At 41.9% G+C, this 16,707-nt stretch overlaps 1 protein-coding gene across 2 annotated transcripts; it reads left to right on the top strand.

Moving 5' to 3' along the window:
- The first annotated feature begins 1,825 nt into the window (after positions 1–1,825).
- On the top strand, positions 1,826–16,681 carry arhgap45b (Rho GTPase activating protein 45b). 2 transcript variants are annotated; one of them, XM_069679625.1, is made up of 24 exons: positions 1,826–2,118; positions 3,233–3,482; positions 4,104–4,286; positions 6,670–6,810; positions 7,044–7,128; positions 8,206–8,278; positions 9,030–9,105; positions 9,574–9,705; positions 9,899–9,960; positions 10,075–10,185; positions 10,302–10,382; positions 10,490–10,657; positions 10,815–10,952; positions 11,099–11,292; positions 11,637–11,758; positions 11,962–12,048; positions 12,201–12,302; positions 12,462–12,625; positions 12,760–12,948; positions 13,045–13,182; positions 13,519–13,790; positions 13,875–14,112; positions 15,267–15,354; positions 15,771–16,681. In XM_069679625.1, exons 1-24 carry the CDS (start codon positions 1,837–1,839, stop codon positions 16,217–16,219), a joined length of 3,825 nt encoding a protein of 1,274 aa, XP_069535726.1. In that variant the 5' UTR covers positions 1,826–1,836; the 3' UTR covers positions 16,220–16,681. The 2 variants fall into 2 exon arrangements, with proteins under 2 accessions (XP_069535726.1, XP_069535725.1); XM_069679624.1 differs by lacking the exon at positions 1,826–2,118 and adding an exon at positions 2,185–2,689.
- The last annotated feature ends 26 nt before the right edge of the window (positions 16,682–16,707 follow it).

Here is a 16,707-nt window from a genome sequence, read left to right as displayed (position 1 = left end):
TTTAAACACAAAACCAAACATTCAAACTACATTCACAAAACCCCTGACTCTTCTAGCAAAATGAAACGATGCTTTCATACACACAGCGAGTCCATTTATAAACTCTACAGAGCATTCATTAGACACTACAACAAAAAATAGAGAACACAGCGTCCAGGGCGTGTTGCAACAGAAAAATACTTTTGTATTATTATTAAATATCTTAATATTTGTAAGAGTATTGTAGGCCTATATAATAATGCATTTTGCAAAAAAAAATATAGTAATCACAATCATGTTCAGCACTTGCGTACAGTAAAAATACAGTAAGACCAGATGAAAAGCACATTAAAGTACACTCAAAAATGTTGTGCGTCTGCAAAATCAAAGTAATTGAGGGAATCATTCATCCTCTTTGTGCTGCTGCCCTCAGTGTCATCCCATGAACAAGAACATGGGCTATGATAGTTGCTCGAATTTCCTCTGAAAATGACGTTGAGAATGATGTTTTTGATCAAGCTCGTCCTCTTCCTCATCCTCCTCCTCCTTGTCCACTACCTCTTACTCTACCTCCTCTGCCTCTCAGATTGAGTCCATCCATTATTGGTATCAACATTCAATGCACTCTGAACTGGCTTATATATATTCTACTCAACTGGTTTGACTACATCATTAGAAACAAGTCTGAATAATTCTGACTATGTGTAAATCATGACAGCTGTGTTTGTGTTGTGTGTTGTGTTTAACTTTTGCCACCCTTGTTTTGCAACACATGAGCATCACAGTGCAGAATGTGTTTTAGTGAGTGAGAATGTGTTTAGAGTTTTGCAGAAAGAGTGGATGAGATTTGCAAAGAGTGTCTAACTACCTGAACTTGTTTAAGGTTTTGCCAAAAGAGGGTTTTGGTTTGGGTTTAGGCCACTGAGCATTTGGTTCAGAGAATGGGCTTTTTGCAATTGTGAAAAACTACTTTGAAATAGGCAACATTTTATGTTGTAGTTCGGCTCGAATGCCCTCTTTAGATTTTACAGATGGTCATTTTAGTTTTAGTTTTTAAAAAAAAGACATTTCCCTTAGTTTCATGTGTCAAAGTCGTGAATTACATTTTCCAGTCACCGCTCTGAGTTGTATTCCATTGGTTGCTTGTTTTTTGGGAATCTTTAGGTTAAAGTTTGAATTTTTTATCTGAAAATTTGGCTGATTCAATTTCACCAATCCAATTTTTGGTGGGAAAAAAATGGTGGCATTTTTATTTGAAAAAATATAAAGCTGTGACTACATTTTACAATTGCGTTTTACGTTGTTAGTAATTCTTACATGTTTGTGTCCTTTTTGCTTCCATAAAAGGAATATCAATATAAAGCCTACGTGAAATCCTTGTTAAAGGTGATCTTGTGGTGCAGTAGGGCTCTTGTAACTGATATCAGTATAATCCAGTCGCAAAGTCTGTCGCTGAATGGTGACCATCTCAAGATTGTAATTCAATGTCTGGAGCAGGTGCACGAGGAGGTGGAAGGTTACTGAGAAAAGCTTCAGGTCACATGCTGGAGACACACCTGTGTCAGGATGAGCTAATTAGAGTGATTTGAAGCAGGCGACGGTTGTTTCTGTTTGTTTGCGTCAGGACGCAGTCAATTGTGAGTTAGTTTGAGTTTATTACAAAGGTTGGTATTTAATAGTTTCTTAAGCGTAATTTAAACGGAATAATCCCTCTCAAACTTTCTGAAAAGTGATATTTCCCCCGAGTGCCCCTCCTCCCCCCGAGGAAACTGCAGTTACACGCAGAGCGGATGCTGGGAGCGCACAGAAGGTTGCGGTGAGCTGTCTGTCTCTCTGTCAGTGAGCCTGCGCGGCTCGATGTGCGACAGCGGGAGGAGGAAGACAGACAGACAGTTACCGTGGCTGAAGGTCGGCCTTAATGGCACCGAGCTCCCGTTAAGCGCAAGTGGCAGTGCACCCAAGTGGCGAGTCGGGGGGTGGGTGGGGGGGCTGTACGTGAAACTCAAAGAAGTCGGGATGGACGGCAAAGGCACCCTGAAGATGTTCACGAGGAAGAAACGAGAACTGATAAAGACGCCATCCATCTCGAAGAAGAGCAGATCAGGAAGCCCCGGGCCTCAGAGCAACGCGCCGTCCTCAGTGAGTAGCGCATCACTTCTGGTTTCTGTGTGCCGCTGCTGTTCAGAGAGTGTGTGTGAGAGAGTGTGTGTGGTGTCAGATGAGCTTCAGCTGGAGGGGACAGGCTGCAGAAAGGGCTCCGGACAAGGGGTGATTGTGTCTGTTCATGTGTGTGAGTGTGGAGACAATAGATGTCACTTTTGTTGAGTCAAGTTTTATTTTTTTGAATGCCTTGTGACTGAAACTGCAGACTGACTGTGTGACCCTCATTAAGATGCGTGTCACCGAGCTTCATGTTCGGATGTGTGTCTGACTGATATCGGGCTCATTTGACGTATATTTTTGGTGGGGGGTTTTTTGTAACACTAAAGTAGTGGCAGGTTCCAGTGTGTGTGATTGCTCTTTCAAGATCAGTTTTAAAAGTTGACTTAGTTAGAATGGGGACAAAGCTGTAGTGTCAAGGAGCATGCTGAAACGTGGAGCCAAAAGTAGCTACAACCCTTACTCTACGAGTCAGAGAGCTAAGAAAGGGGAGTCAAAAGGCAATAGACTGGACATACTGCCCAACAAGCACAACGTATGGCTTAAGCAGGTATGTTTTAGTATACACGTTATTTTATGTATCTTCTGTATCTTGTGTTGTATTTGTGAGTTTTGTTTCAGTGATTAGGGCTTGCTGAAGATGCACCTGACAGGCCCAAAAACTTTAGTGGGGAACCAGAGTCTGAGTGAGAGTCTAGAATGATTTGGAGATGACATGCACTAACTAGGCCTAAAGGAAAACATTTAAAAGACTTCTATTTGTTTTGGAGGCACATGAGAAGGTCGTTTTCACCTCTAAAGTTCAGTTTCACCTCAGTTCTTTTCCAAACAGTAAATGACATTTCTGCCTTTCTACACCCTGCTCGGTTTGCCACACCCGACAACAGCTTGGACTCAGGAAGTGTTACTCAACGCTACACAGGATCTTGTGAAAGTCTTCATATGTGTTTACCAACAACAGTGCTGCTGGGTTGAAGGCCACAGAAGCAAAGATAGTCCCCATGCCCTTTTAATGGAGCTGGAAACGGTCATCACGTGATTGTCTGACCTTTTACTCTCTTCCTCTTTCTCTATCTCTCTCTCTCTCTCTCAGTTGTCAATCCTCCAGGAGCAGCCTCGGAAAGATGCAGGCGATGTCACCCTCTCCTCTTCACCCTTATTTTCATCCTCCTGTTCAACTCTCACCCCGACCTCTGCTGGGCTCCAGGACCCGTCCCTGTCCTGCCCCGGCACCCCTAGCACCCAGCACAGTAAGCTGGTGGCGATGCAAGGGGTGGGTTGCCCATCTCCTGGGGCCACCCTGAAGAGACCAACTGCCCTTAGCAGACATGCCAGCGCTGCAGGTCAGTAATTTGTTAATGAAAGTTAATGAAATATGCTCAATAACAGTGTGAGTGTCTGTTGTGCACCACATCCACACCTGAGGTTTGTCCGTAAGTTATGAAGCCTAAGCCAGCTGCTAGTTAGCAGCACTTAGCTTAATATTAAGACTGGAAACGGGGTTTAAATGGTTCCAAATATCAACTTGTAAGGCTCCCTAATTAACACTTTAAATCTACTAAGTTTAAAAAGGGCAATTAGCTGTTTTACAAGGGGTTATGTGCCAAAATATTTCTTGGGTGGGAGCAGTAGTCCAGTAGTAGGTTACTGCTCCTGAGCCAGAAACGTTCCCAATAAAGCAAATAGATTGTTATTGGTAAACAAACAGTAGATAGCGATCAATTAGTGAGATTAAGAAATGCTTGTATGCAAATTGTGTTACCTTTGAACAAAGCAAGGCTTGCTGTTTCACCTGTTCTCTGTTTGTCTGCTAAGCTAATCTAAGGCTGAAGCCTTCTTCATCTCACTCTTCTGCCAAAATATGATTAAGCACACTTCCCAAAATATTAAAGTATTCCTGTTTAAGAATTCAAAGCTGTTTGGTGTTTTGACTCAATAAATGGCTGATCAATGTGTCTTGTCAGGATTCCCGCTGCAGTCGTGGGTTTTCACGAAAGGCCAGGGGAAAGGGGCCTTGACCCCCACCACTCCGTCTGAAGGTCCAGAGAGCACAGCCATTGAGGTTGAGGACATCCCGGCCCTGCTGAGGGACGTGGCACGTTTCGCTGAGGCTGTGGAGAAGCTGAAGGATGTTGTGTTGGCTGAAGGTATGTAAGATGACAGATTACTGTGTTTGCGTGATATTTAATTTTTTGTTTTATTTAATCATTGCTCTGAAAAAATAAATAAAAACAGCAATGGCAGAATTAACAGCCTAATTGGAACTTCCTTGATTGTGTGTAGTGAATGATTTTGGAAAGACTTTTTCAATGTGTCTAAGAACTTCTGTTCCACTGATTGGTTCTTAAATCACAGAGCTAAAGACATGAGTAGTAATTGTTATAATCGTGGTGGAGACAAATCATAGATCCATTTGCGTGTGAAGCCATTTATAATTCACATCTTCCTCTGGTGTGACGGCATGTCATTGTTTCTTTTTGGTGTTGGTGCTTTGTGTTGAACTGGAGACAGAACAATACTGTTTGCTCTGTCTTCTTCCCGTTTGCTTTGCACACTCCACTTCATTTTGAAATAGCTTGCATGAAGAGGATATGAACTATCTACCCAAGGTTTTTGTCAGTCTTACATCAGTCCTGCTCTCTAACACGTGTGCATTGTGCATGGGAGAATGCGATGAGGGTAAAAAAAAAAAGGGGCGGAGCTACCTTGTAATGCGAGCTTACAAGTGGCTGTGAGCGTCGTCCTACCACATGCAGGGCTGCGTTTCCGCTGCGCCCACAGAGTCGACCGCACTCTTGTCTTCAGCAGGAAGTCGACTTCTTGTTTACTGCAGCGTCGTACACTCTTCCTTTCCTGCACCATTCAGTGAGGCTTAAAAATGGCAGAACACCTGTTCTCTCCTCATGGAGTACATAGCTCCACTTCAGGGTAGATTTCCCCCCTGCTAAAACAATTGTAATTTGTGTTTTAAGTCATTTCAGATGAGACAGAGCTTTGTTTGTGTGTATTTCTGTCGGCCATGATCTAGCTCTGTTCCGTCATGTCCTCCACCCAGGGTGAGCTTTCTAAACAGGAAGCCATGATGGATAGCCTGTGACAGAAGGGCCTCATCCACACTTCCTCCTCTGATAGGCTGGCTGCATCGCCGTAACATTGTGGCGCCTCTTCTTAATCAGGACAACAATCAGAGTTTAGCCTCATCTCCTCCCTTATGACATGCACCACTTATTGTGGAGCTCCTCTCCTGTTAGCTCACACTTTATTTCCCTTTAACAAAAAGTAAACAACATTTCTTATGAAGTTGAGAATAAGGCCATTTGTTTTCCTGAGCCACAGAAAGCAGATGTAGCAGAGCACCAGAATTGGTTTCTAATCTTGCAAAACAATAGCACACGCCACATCCTCTCTGGCACAGTGTTCAGGTCACTCTGTTCCTATTGTGTGCTGCTGCTCAGACACTCTGACACACATCTTCAGACAGACTGTGGGAGGACGGAGGATCGGCTGCCCTCTGGCCTCCTTGGAGTGAGCTTCTTCTAAGTTAAATGACAAACAGAGGAGTGTAAGGTTGCCAAATGAGATTTACAACCCAACAAAGTCTGTGAGTGTGTCTGTGTGATGGAGGAAATGAGGATGCTGACAGCGTGTGTCAGGAGTGACCTCAAACAAACCAGCTGACACAGTGTACTTTGACCAGACCTGTATGACACTCTGTTTGTCCATTATCACTGTCTGCGCTCAGTCCCTCTCTCTGCTTTCTACATCCGCTGTGCCCAGACATGACTGGCAGAGATTTTAAAGGAATAGTTCAACAATTTTTAGTGGACTTACCATAAAGACAGGGTTTATAGGGGGAAACAGCTTGTTAACTGATCTAAAGTTAATAAAATACGCCCACCACCACTGCTAAAGCTCTTAAATAAGAACAAGTATATATTTTTTTTATAATCTGAACAAAAATCCAAGTAAAGGCGACTCATGAGTATTTTCTGGTTGCCTGTAAAAAGCAAAAAAAGGTGTATTTCTTTGAGTCAAAGTGTTTAAAATAGAGATAAAAAATTAATGCTTAACACGTACACTACAAGTTCCAATGCATTTGCTAGCATTAAATTACATCTATATTACTGATGCATTCAAAATCACTGAGATTTAAGAATCATGTATTGTTGCCAAACTGAAACCTTTTTTTGTCTGGTTAAATTTAAAGACTTGCTAAAAAGGAGCAATCTAATAATGGTCCCTTTTTTGCACCTGCAATTTCGTACATTGACCATTTCACTTGGACACAAAATTGAATGTTTGCAGTGATGGGTTGCCTGTCTGAACCAAGCCAGAATTAGTTTTCTTTCTGTACTAAAATCAGATCAAATTAATGACCTCCAAGAAAAATCCTAACCAGCATAACCATAAACAAAAAAAGTGTTGATAGTGAGATCTTGTAACAGTAATCGCTGAATAAGCTACAATAGACAACCATAGTCGTCTTTCACCTTGTCCAACCGCTTCTCCTCCTTCGTCCCTCTCATCCAGGAAAGGAGAGTCGGCGACCCGTGGCCCACGAGTGTTTGGGGGAGGTCCTGCGGGTGCTGCGTCAGGTCATCAACACTTACCCTCTGCTCAACACAGTGGAGATCCTTACTGCTGCTGGCAAGCTCATATCCAAGGTCAAAGGTCAGTCAGTGGTGCAGAGAAACCTTGAACAGAAAATGAATACAGACTGAAGACTGTTCTAGAAGTTTAAGAAGAAAACATATGTTGTTTAAAACATTTTGCCTAACTTATTGTGGAAAAGTTCATGACCTCCTACAGTTTACATTAATCATGGTCTCCCTCATCATAGTATTGCTATAAACTATTTTAAACCACAACTGAAACTAAAAACTTGCATGGCTGTGATTTTTCAGGTTTCCACTATGAGGCTTGTAACGAGGCAGATAAAATGGACTTTGAGAAGGCAATTGAAACCATTGCAGTTGCTTTTAGCAGCAAGTGAGTATCTGACACACCTTAATAAAATGTCTGATTATCAAATTACAACCTTTTAATCTTAAGTTACCCTTTGGTCATTACTTACTACAAATACAGTATTAGAATGATGGTGCTGTAGCTGCTATTTTAAGTTCAATGTTGTCCAACCAAGTGTTACCTCTTGTAAAGTGTGCGTTATTGTGAACAAAGAGGTCTGTTGTTGGGAACTGGAGAGAGAAGTGCACTGATGGTGACACATTTGCATGAGGCAGAGCTGAAAACAGGAAGTGGCTTTTTCTGCTAACTTATGACACAAAACCAAACCTTGAAAATACCGTTAACTACCTGGCTGCTAGACGATCAGATTTCTGCAGAGCCGGGAGAAAATAAATCATGAGAACGTTGATTTGTGATCACGAGACATACTGACACCAAAAAAATATGACTTGTGAAGACTCTGGAATCATCAAAGATCTTTTGATCTGATTGATTTGGAGGGTTTCTCACCTGATGTTTTCAGTCTTAAAAAATAAAAGCTTGATCATTAAACGTAGAGAGAAATGTGTCCGTTTTACTAGTGATTGAAGCATATTGCACCAACAGTCTATCACATGCTAGTCTGTGCCATTTCAGGGTTTAGACATCTGTCACAGAGCCTCAGGAGGAAGTGAGCTGGCAGAGTTCAGTTGAGATCTGTCTAACGAGTCTGTTTCCTCATTCTGTCCTCAACCTTCCTCTCTTTGACTCCCTTTTTGTCATGAACTGAAAAACAAGATGGATGCCACCAAGGCTGTATTTCAGCAAACGATTTAACAACACAAATCTTAATTCATTATATTCATTATGAATCTTTATTTTCCTTGGATGAGGAATATGTTAAAAATGAAATTATTACAGAGGAGTACTTGGAGATAAAGTACGTCTAATGCACAAAATGAACTGACAGTGATTTTATCACTTCCTGCCTGCACTATATTTTTACCTGTCTGTTCTTTGTGTCACCGGTTGGTCTTTTTCATAGACATTTTATTATTACTGCAGTATTCTTTATAACCTATTAACAGCTAATGTAAAAGTGTCTTTGTCGTGTTTCCTCAGTGTGTCTGAACTTCTGATGGGGGAGGTTGACAGCAACACGTTGCTCTCCCTGCTGCCCACTGAGAAGAGCAGGGTGAGTGAACACTTATCTCACAGTATTTCCTGTCTAGCAATTTAAATAGCATGGATATCTAACACAGAGTTGGTCTGTAACCAGGCATCTAAAACCTTAGTTCTCAACTGGTGGGTCGCAGAGCTGTTTTTGGTGGGTCGCAGAAAAAAAAAAGTTGTGGCAAAAAGTCTATGCTGCGCTTTTATTTTAAAGGACATGGGTTTCCTATGACGTGCATGCAGTTGTAGTGTAGTTTATTCACACTCCATGTATTCACTGATTGGGTAATCCCAGCTGCAGTTGCATTTACATTCTTGAAACTTCATGAGCCCTGCAGTAGTTGCATTTATTATGCACTTTTTAGTTCATTTCTATTGAAAAAAGGCTGTTAATTGAATGAATTGTAGAGGGAATTTTTTCCTCTTAAGCACTGCTACCTGCTGGTCATTTTGCTCGACTATTCTACTGTTGTGCTTTGTGATGTTGACATACTGTGATGTTTTGTTCCGTCTCAGGTCAAAACTGCACCATTTTTCATCAAATAAGTAGTTGAAGTGGTTAAAAAATTTCAGAAATCGGGCCGTAATTTGTCATTAAGGAGGTGGTGGTGGATCCTGAGGCTAGACCAGTTGAGAACCACTGATCTAAAATATATATAACTGTAAAATAAATGATTTCCCCTCCCTGCTTTAGATGAAGAAAAAAGATGCTTTAGTTGATGATGAGCCTCCCTCTGTATTTGTCGCTAATGATTCATCTTTGTGCTTTGCAGTCAATGGAGAACTTGTACACTTCGTCAGGCCAGGGCGCAGACGGGGGAGCATTCAGGAGCGACCTGCAGGACATGGGTAGGCCATCAGTTACTCCTCTTCAAAATTTGGCTTTTGATGGCTTCAGTTCTTCAGTTTGTAAGACTGTCCTTCGTGATACCGGTCTCCCTCCATTCACTCTCATTTTGACTCCTGGAAATATCACTTTTTCATGATATTTGTGGACTCTGTCATCCATCCACATTGCAAAGTAGAGATCCGGTACAACTATTTCAAAAGATCTTGTAACAAGAAAAAGTTAGAAGCACTTTTCAAATGTAAAAGTCTTCACCATAGTAACCATGACGTGAGCTTAAACACAGCAGTAACAGTCAAATAGTCATCACCAAAATGAAACACAGGATGTTGGTGATCATCACTTCAGCTTTGAATCTTCACACCTCAGCTGCAGATGCTTGTCTTCCACTAATCATAAGCAACAAACACAATTTATGTTGCCATAGTAATAAATTGTGCTTGTTCCTGTGTTTGTGTGTTGACGTGTAGGCAGAGTTGAGGAGGTGGATTTGGTCCTCCAGCGCAGTGAAGGAGGGGTGGACTCTGCTCTGCTCTATGCCAAAACCATTTCTAAGTACATGAAAGACCTGATGAGCTACGTGGAGAAGAGAATGTCATTGGGTAAGCGGGAATGACAAAATGTTAATCTTTTATTGTATTAATCATAGTGTCAATCAACAGAAATATAGATTATTTTGGTGATTAAGGCAGTTAAAAAGACATGGTTACAGGATCTTGAATATGAATACTTGTTAAACTTTAGCATTCTGCTAACACATCACACCTTTCTCATTTTTCCCCTCTATTCTCACAGAGACTGAGTTCTCCAAAGGCCTCCAGAGATTATACCAGTCCTGCAAACACAGCATCACACATGTATACATCATTTATTTTAATCCTGAATATATCTCTCTCTGGTTATCCATGTTACTGAATGTTTAAAAACAAGCGTTGTATATCAAACGCTGTTTTTGTGTTCGCTCCTTCCAGCCCCACATGCCCCTCTTCTCCATTTACTCTCTGGCTTTGGAGCAGGACCAGGAGCAGAGTGTGGGCCTGCAGCAGGCCAGCACCACCCTGCACAGCCAGACCTTCATCCAGGTAATCTTTACTTTGCTGCAACACTTCTGGACTCACTCCATGATAGCCACTGATGCTACTGAGTGTTTTGCCTCAGTGCACATTGTGCTGACCTGTATGTGTGTGTGTCTTCACAGCCTCTGATGCAGCGTAAACAGGAGCATGAAAAGAAACGTAAGGAGATCAAGGAACTTTGGATTCGAGCAAAGAGAAAACTGGTACAATCTGGTATTTTTATATAAGAGCACACAGAGCAGTAAACAGTTTTATTAATCTCTGAGTAAATATAAGAATTTAAGGATGAAAACTGATTTTTCTTCATCAGATGGAGTGTGAGGTGAACTTGCGGAAAGCCAAGCAAGCTTACTTGGTCCGCTGTGAGGAGTACGACAAGGCCAAAACAGCAGCCTGCCGAGCTGAAGAAGAAGGAGGAGGGTCTACAGCAAAGTCTCTGGAGAAGAAGAAACGAGTAGAGGAAGAAGCTCGCAACAAGGTTCAATAACTTAATTTGCTTGTTGTGGTTGAAGTCGATGCACTGTTTTAGTGATGTGTGGTTCTGAAACTTTATCTGTGTACTAACCTGACGGATATAATGGATAAGAAAATAAAATTAGCCAGGAAGTAAATGAAAGAGTTTGTGGTGTGTGCAGGCAGACGAAGCCGAGGCCACATACCGGACATGTATAGCAGATGCCACCACCCAGCAGCTGGAGCTAGAGCACACAAAGGTCACAGTGCTGAGACAACTGCAGGACGTCATCAAACAGAGTGACCAGACCCTCCGCTCGGTGAGATCTAACACGTACATGATCTGAAAGACCCTACTGTAACATAATGGTGTCACATACTCATAGACTTAGGTATTGCTTAATTATAAAAGGTGAAAATTAAAAGTGTTTTTCCCTATCTTTTGATGTAACTCTTCCCCCACCAGGCCACCATCTCGTACTACCAACTCATGCACATGCAGACGGTAGCGTTGCCGGTCCACTATCAGACTCTGTGTGAGAGCAGTAAGCTGTATGATCCGGGCCAGCAGTACGCCGCACATGTACGAGACCTGCAGCTGCCAGAGCAGCCGCAAGTCCACTACTTATTTGAGAATTACTCTCCATCCAGCTCATCACAGTAAGAGCTTTAATTAAAGCCACAATTATCTGGGTTTTATTTACAAATCTTACATGAATAGTTCAAAGTTGTGAGAAATATACTGGTTAACTTTCTCGCTGAGAGTTAGATGAGAAGATTGAAACCTCACTTCAATTTGTACACTTATTATTATTATTATTATTATTATTATTGTTATTATTGTTATCATTGTTATCATTGTTATTATTATAGTAGTTTCCCCTATTTTCAGCATTCATGAGTGAATCTCCTCATTTTACTCTCTACAAAAGATCTATAAATTATGATTATGTATATTCCTAATTTGTTATTATAATTTGTTTTATAATTCCACATTGTTGCAGCCATGGCCACAGACCAAGGAATGACAGTTTCAACACAGAGCAGTCAAGCCACACTGACAGTCCTGCCACCAGTGTGAACACAGCAGCTGGAGATCACAGAGAGACAGAGGCTCACCGCAAGAGTAAGTGAAGCCTGCTGCTGCTGTGGATGTTAGTGAGCTGTAGTACTATAAATGTACTTATTATTGAGACATCCGGTCTGTCTTTGATTATTTCTATTTTGTTTTTAATTTCATTTTATATTTCAAGTTACAAAAGGGCACAGTGTTAAAAAAGTGACCCAAGACTGATTATTCCAATATTCCTGTCCCTTTGTTATGCTCAGGGCAGGGCCACAAGTCGTGGGGCTCAACAGTGAGTGATGATAGTGTTGGAGGGGAGGGAGGCCTAGAGTCTCCTACTGCCAGCACAAGTAAGTAAGAACAGATTGCACAGTAACATAAACCAGAAAGTTCCACTGTGTATCCATAGGGGTGTATATATAAGTGAGACTTACTGTAAATAGACACACAGCATATTCCAATGTCATGTCATGGGAACATTTAAAGTATATATTTGTTCTAGGTGACATCAGTAAAATTCCACGGACATCATCCACTGGAACAATGTCGTCGAATGAGGATGCAGATGAGAAAGACGGGAATGTCACTTCTTTTGAAACCTCAAGTAAGATTTACAGATGGTTCTGTCTGTCACTACACAATAACATTGCAAGACCAAGAGAAAAAAATATTCCAGATGAAAAAAGTCTTAATTGTACAAATGTATATTTGTGCATAATTATTAGTATTTTAAAGTGTCTGTGATGTGGGTCATTGTCTTCAGATATCAATGGCATGGATCCAGATGTGGTAGTGTCCACCAGACCTTTCCGTAACATTGGCCTGTCTAAAGCAGCTCAGACCCACAGAATGAGGAAGCTTCGCACTCCTGCTAAATGCCGCGAGTGTGACAGCTACGTTTACTTCCAGGGTGCCGAGTGTGAGGAGGTGAGTCCTTCATCATGTCTCCTAACATCCAGCCTGCAGAAAGAGACTCACATCCGAGGAAGTAGCAGTACGAATGTGCAGCTCTTAAAGTATGTATGTGATGATTGAAAAAACACCTTCCTCTCTGTCCTCAGTGTTTTCTAGCGTGCCACAAACGCTGTCTGGAGACTCTGGCCATCCAGTGTGGCCATAAGAAGCTGCAGGGCCGCCTGCAGCTGTTTGGCAGAGACTTCTCTCAGGTGGTCAGCTGTGCCAGTGACGGCATTCCCTTCATCATCACAAAGTGTATCTCTGAGATAGAGAGACGGGCACTCAAGATGAAGGTGAGAATATGCATTTCTAAAGTTAAAGTGCTAGATGTCATAGTTGTTGCCCTCAGGCACACCAAAGTTTTAAAACTGTCCGATTCCACCTTGCAGGGCATCTACAGAGTGAACGGGGCGAAGACTCGGGTGGAGAAACTGTGTCAGGCCTTTGAGAATGGCAAGGAGCTGGTGGAGCTGTCACAGTGTTCACCACATGACATCAGCAATGTCCTCAAGCTTTACCTCAGACAGGTACACCTACAAGCCAGCAACCAAGTGCCCTGGGGCAGATAGTGGTATCTAATAAACAAAACTTATGAGGCTTATGTGGTCACAACATGAGTTATTATATTTTGGGACTTGGGTCTCCTTGCTAACTAGAAAACTGCTAACACTGTAAATCCATATGACTGAGCTCTCTCTGAACAGTGCTGATTAAAAAAAAAAAAAGAAATCTTTGTTCATTTTAAAAAATTGCTCTTATCTGCACTCAAAAACATTTACAGTCATGTGCAAGGCGCTTCTTCCTTAAAGCTTGTATATCATAATCCTGCTGCTCCTGACACTTTTTCCTGTTTCCATCACCAGCTGCCGGAGCCCATCATGCTCTTCCGCCTTTACAACAGTCTAATGGGTTTGGCCAAGGAGAGTCTGCAGGGTGAAGCAGACACAACAGTAGGGGAGGAGGCCGAGTCAAGCAGTATTACTCCAGCAGCGGGCAAGGGGCCGGAGCTGGTGGATCGGGGTCCTGACACCGATCCAGAGGTTCTGGTCCTGGTGGACAAGCTGAAGGAGCTTCTGAAGGAGCTACCCAAGGCTAACATTTCTACGCTACGCTACATTATTCGCCACCTCCGGAGGTCCGTTACTTAAAAACACAAATGATAATAAATATTAGGTTTGCCTATTAATCCTCATATATTTGACTGACTTTGTCATTTCAGGATTTCAGAGCTAGAGGAAGATAACAAGATGAGTCCCAGTAACTTGGGTATTGTGTTTGGTCCGTCCTTGATGCGTCCACGTCCGACCGGAGCCACGATATCCCTCTCCTCTCTGGTTGATTACCCCCACCAGGCCCGCATTGTGGAGGCCATGATTGTCTTCTATTCATCCATCTTCCACTCCAAAACCTCTCAGTCCAACAAAACCAGCCGCCCTGCCTCCTCTTCCACTCAGCAGGTACGACTCTGTGGGGTGCAGGTGGATATACATCTATCTAATTATGTATTCGTAAGAAAAGCTAGACCTTTATTAATCCCAGGGGAAACCATGGTGCAACAGTTGTAGTTTAAGGCAGGAAAAAGACAAAGGACAAAAGGAACATGCTTAAGTGGAGGTTTTTAACCGAAAAACCCATCCTGCTTTCTTTAACAGTCATATGTATCGCTCACTTTAAAATTTGTCCCTGGAAAATGTGAACAAAGGCATCGTGCAGGTAATCGCTTCATCTGACACCTACCCCCCTGCAGCTGTTTCAGGCATAAAAAATAACTATATAGAAATAATCAATCTTGTTGTTGATGGTCTGGTTTGCTTTTGTAGGTCATATAGAGTAATCAGTATTCATTTCAGTCTGTTTCATAACCAGCGAAAAACTCATCACAGGAGTTTTAACAATATTATGAGAAGCAACTTCCCAACCTGTAGTTTGATACTGAAATACTCTGCTGAGTCTCCACAGGTTGTTGTGGTACTGCCGTTTAAAGTGATATGGAAGTTTAAGGCAATGAAAGTGACTACCTGTTTTTATGTTCCTGTAGACATAGCATCATTCAGTTATACTGAACTGGGTCTTTTGAAGAGATAGTTGTATTGTATTCGGTGTATCGATAAATGATCTAAAGCAAACATTAGCAGGCTAAGTCACTTATCTAACAGAACAAAGTGAAACTTAGTATTCAACATCAGCATGTTGGCATTCTAGCATTTACATTTAATACAGCCTCATAGCTTGCATGCTGTTAACTATAATCTACTGTAGTTGCTAATACATACTTAAATTCACAGATTAAAAGTCTTATTGGGTGTGAGAGTTTGTTTTTTGAAAGATCATTACATCCAAACATAACTAAACTAACTACGCGCTTATGATTGGAAAATGTTGTCACGTGTTCTCTGAGGATTGAGGCTGACCTCTGGATGGGGAAATGGATGTAGTGACATTTTATTGCTTCCGTTTTCAGAGTTATGACTTACCATTGTACTTCATTTGAATACAGCTCTTCCTTCATGATTGGCGTGTTCCATATGCTGTCTGTAATTAGAGTACAAAACACTTTCACATTGTTCATCTTTACCGATCTATTCTTCCCTATCTCCCCCTCCTGGTACAGGATCATATTGCAGATGACAAGGTGGAGCAATCTACTGATGGAGAGGAGCAGAATAAACCAGAGTCTGACAAGATGGAGGAAGGATGTGGTAAGTTCTTGTAAAGCCAAGGTTGCATCAGAGGTTGTTACAGAAAGGGTAGGAGGGTATAATGGCAGGAAAATGCATGCTTCTTTGCTACCTCATGTAGCAAGAAGAATAGATGTCAGGGGGTATATAAAGTGTGAACCTTAAGTGAACACATTTCTAGCAAATACATGCAATAGTATGCAAAGTTTGCATAACACTGTTTTAAGTTTACTGATTTAACCTTGACTTGAGTCTGAATGAATTAAGTCAATGTGAACTACAAGGAAATGAGAAATTGAGATTTACATATTACATAAAGTCAGCAGAAACAGGTTTCACTTGTATGAAATTGAATCATTGCCAAAATTTGGCATCTACTTTCGACAGCAATGCGTTGTCCTAACCATGTGTAACCACTGGCCTCTGTCTGCATTTAGAAAGTTCTTTAGGGTCGCTGGGGTCCAGTGAGCAGCTGCCAGATTCTGACTCCGAGCTGGACGAGAGCACCCGGACTTCACAGTCCAGCACACTGTTGAAGCAGGAGAGCGAGATGAGCATGGACGACGATCAGCTGAGCTACAGGGACAGCTTGGACCTGTCAAGCCAATCTGCAACCCTCACTGACCTGGAACAAGACACCAATAAGGAGCATGACAACCCAGATGGGGCAGAGCCCCCTGCACTGCCGGATAGCAGTCCCCCAGATGAGGACACAGGGGCAGAGAAGGACCTGAGCGCCTCTCTGGCCGAGCTCAATGTGAACCAGTCCAACAACAACTACCCATACTCCTCCATTTTAAACCTCTCAGGGCTTCCCCTGTCGCGTCTGTGTGGAAAGAAATTACCCCTGACCAGAAACAGGGACAACGAGCCTGAGTTTGTCTGATATCAATATTGAAATCATCGAGTGAAGTCTGATTGATTGACAAGCTGTTTTTTATACATTAAAATCCTGTAAACCCTGAAACTGAGAGGGCTTTTCCTGATGAGTACATCATGATCAAAGTTTTTATTCTGTGCAGCTGAATTGATCTATTCTAGCAGTGAAACATCTGTGTGCTTACTGCTGTTTGATGCAATTTTTTTACTTTCATTTCACAAAAAACTTAAATGATTCAAAATGTATTTTGTGCTAGTTTGTATTTTAAAGTGTCTTACATGTTTCTCTTAAAAGCTTCAGGAAAAGTAGGCAGCAAGCCCCATCAGGATGTGTGTAATGTGCAAAATGCTAAGTTGCTGCTGGTCGGTTTTCAGCACTAAAACTTTAAAGATAAATTTAGCAGTTTCTTATAAATGTTGCCTGCATTGCCTTGATATGAATGTTTGGTCTATTTTAATAAACATTATTTTAAAAACCATTGTGTTAACCATCTA

This window comes from Semicossyphus pulcher, unplaced genomic scaffold (assembly GCF_022749685.1).
Source record: "Semicossyphus pulcher isolate SPU_LCO1_2020_fin unplaced genomic scaffold, fSemPul1.0.p SCAF_4, whole genome shotgun sequence".
Lineage (NCBI taxonomy): Eukaryota > Metazoa > Chordata > Actinopteri > Labriformes > Labridae > Semicossyphus > Semicossyphus pulcher.
Note: the sequence above shows the minus strand (reverse complement) of the source record. Positions and strands in the feature narration are given on the sequence as shown.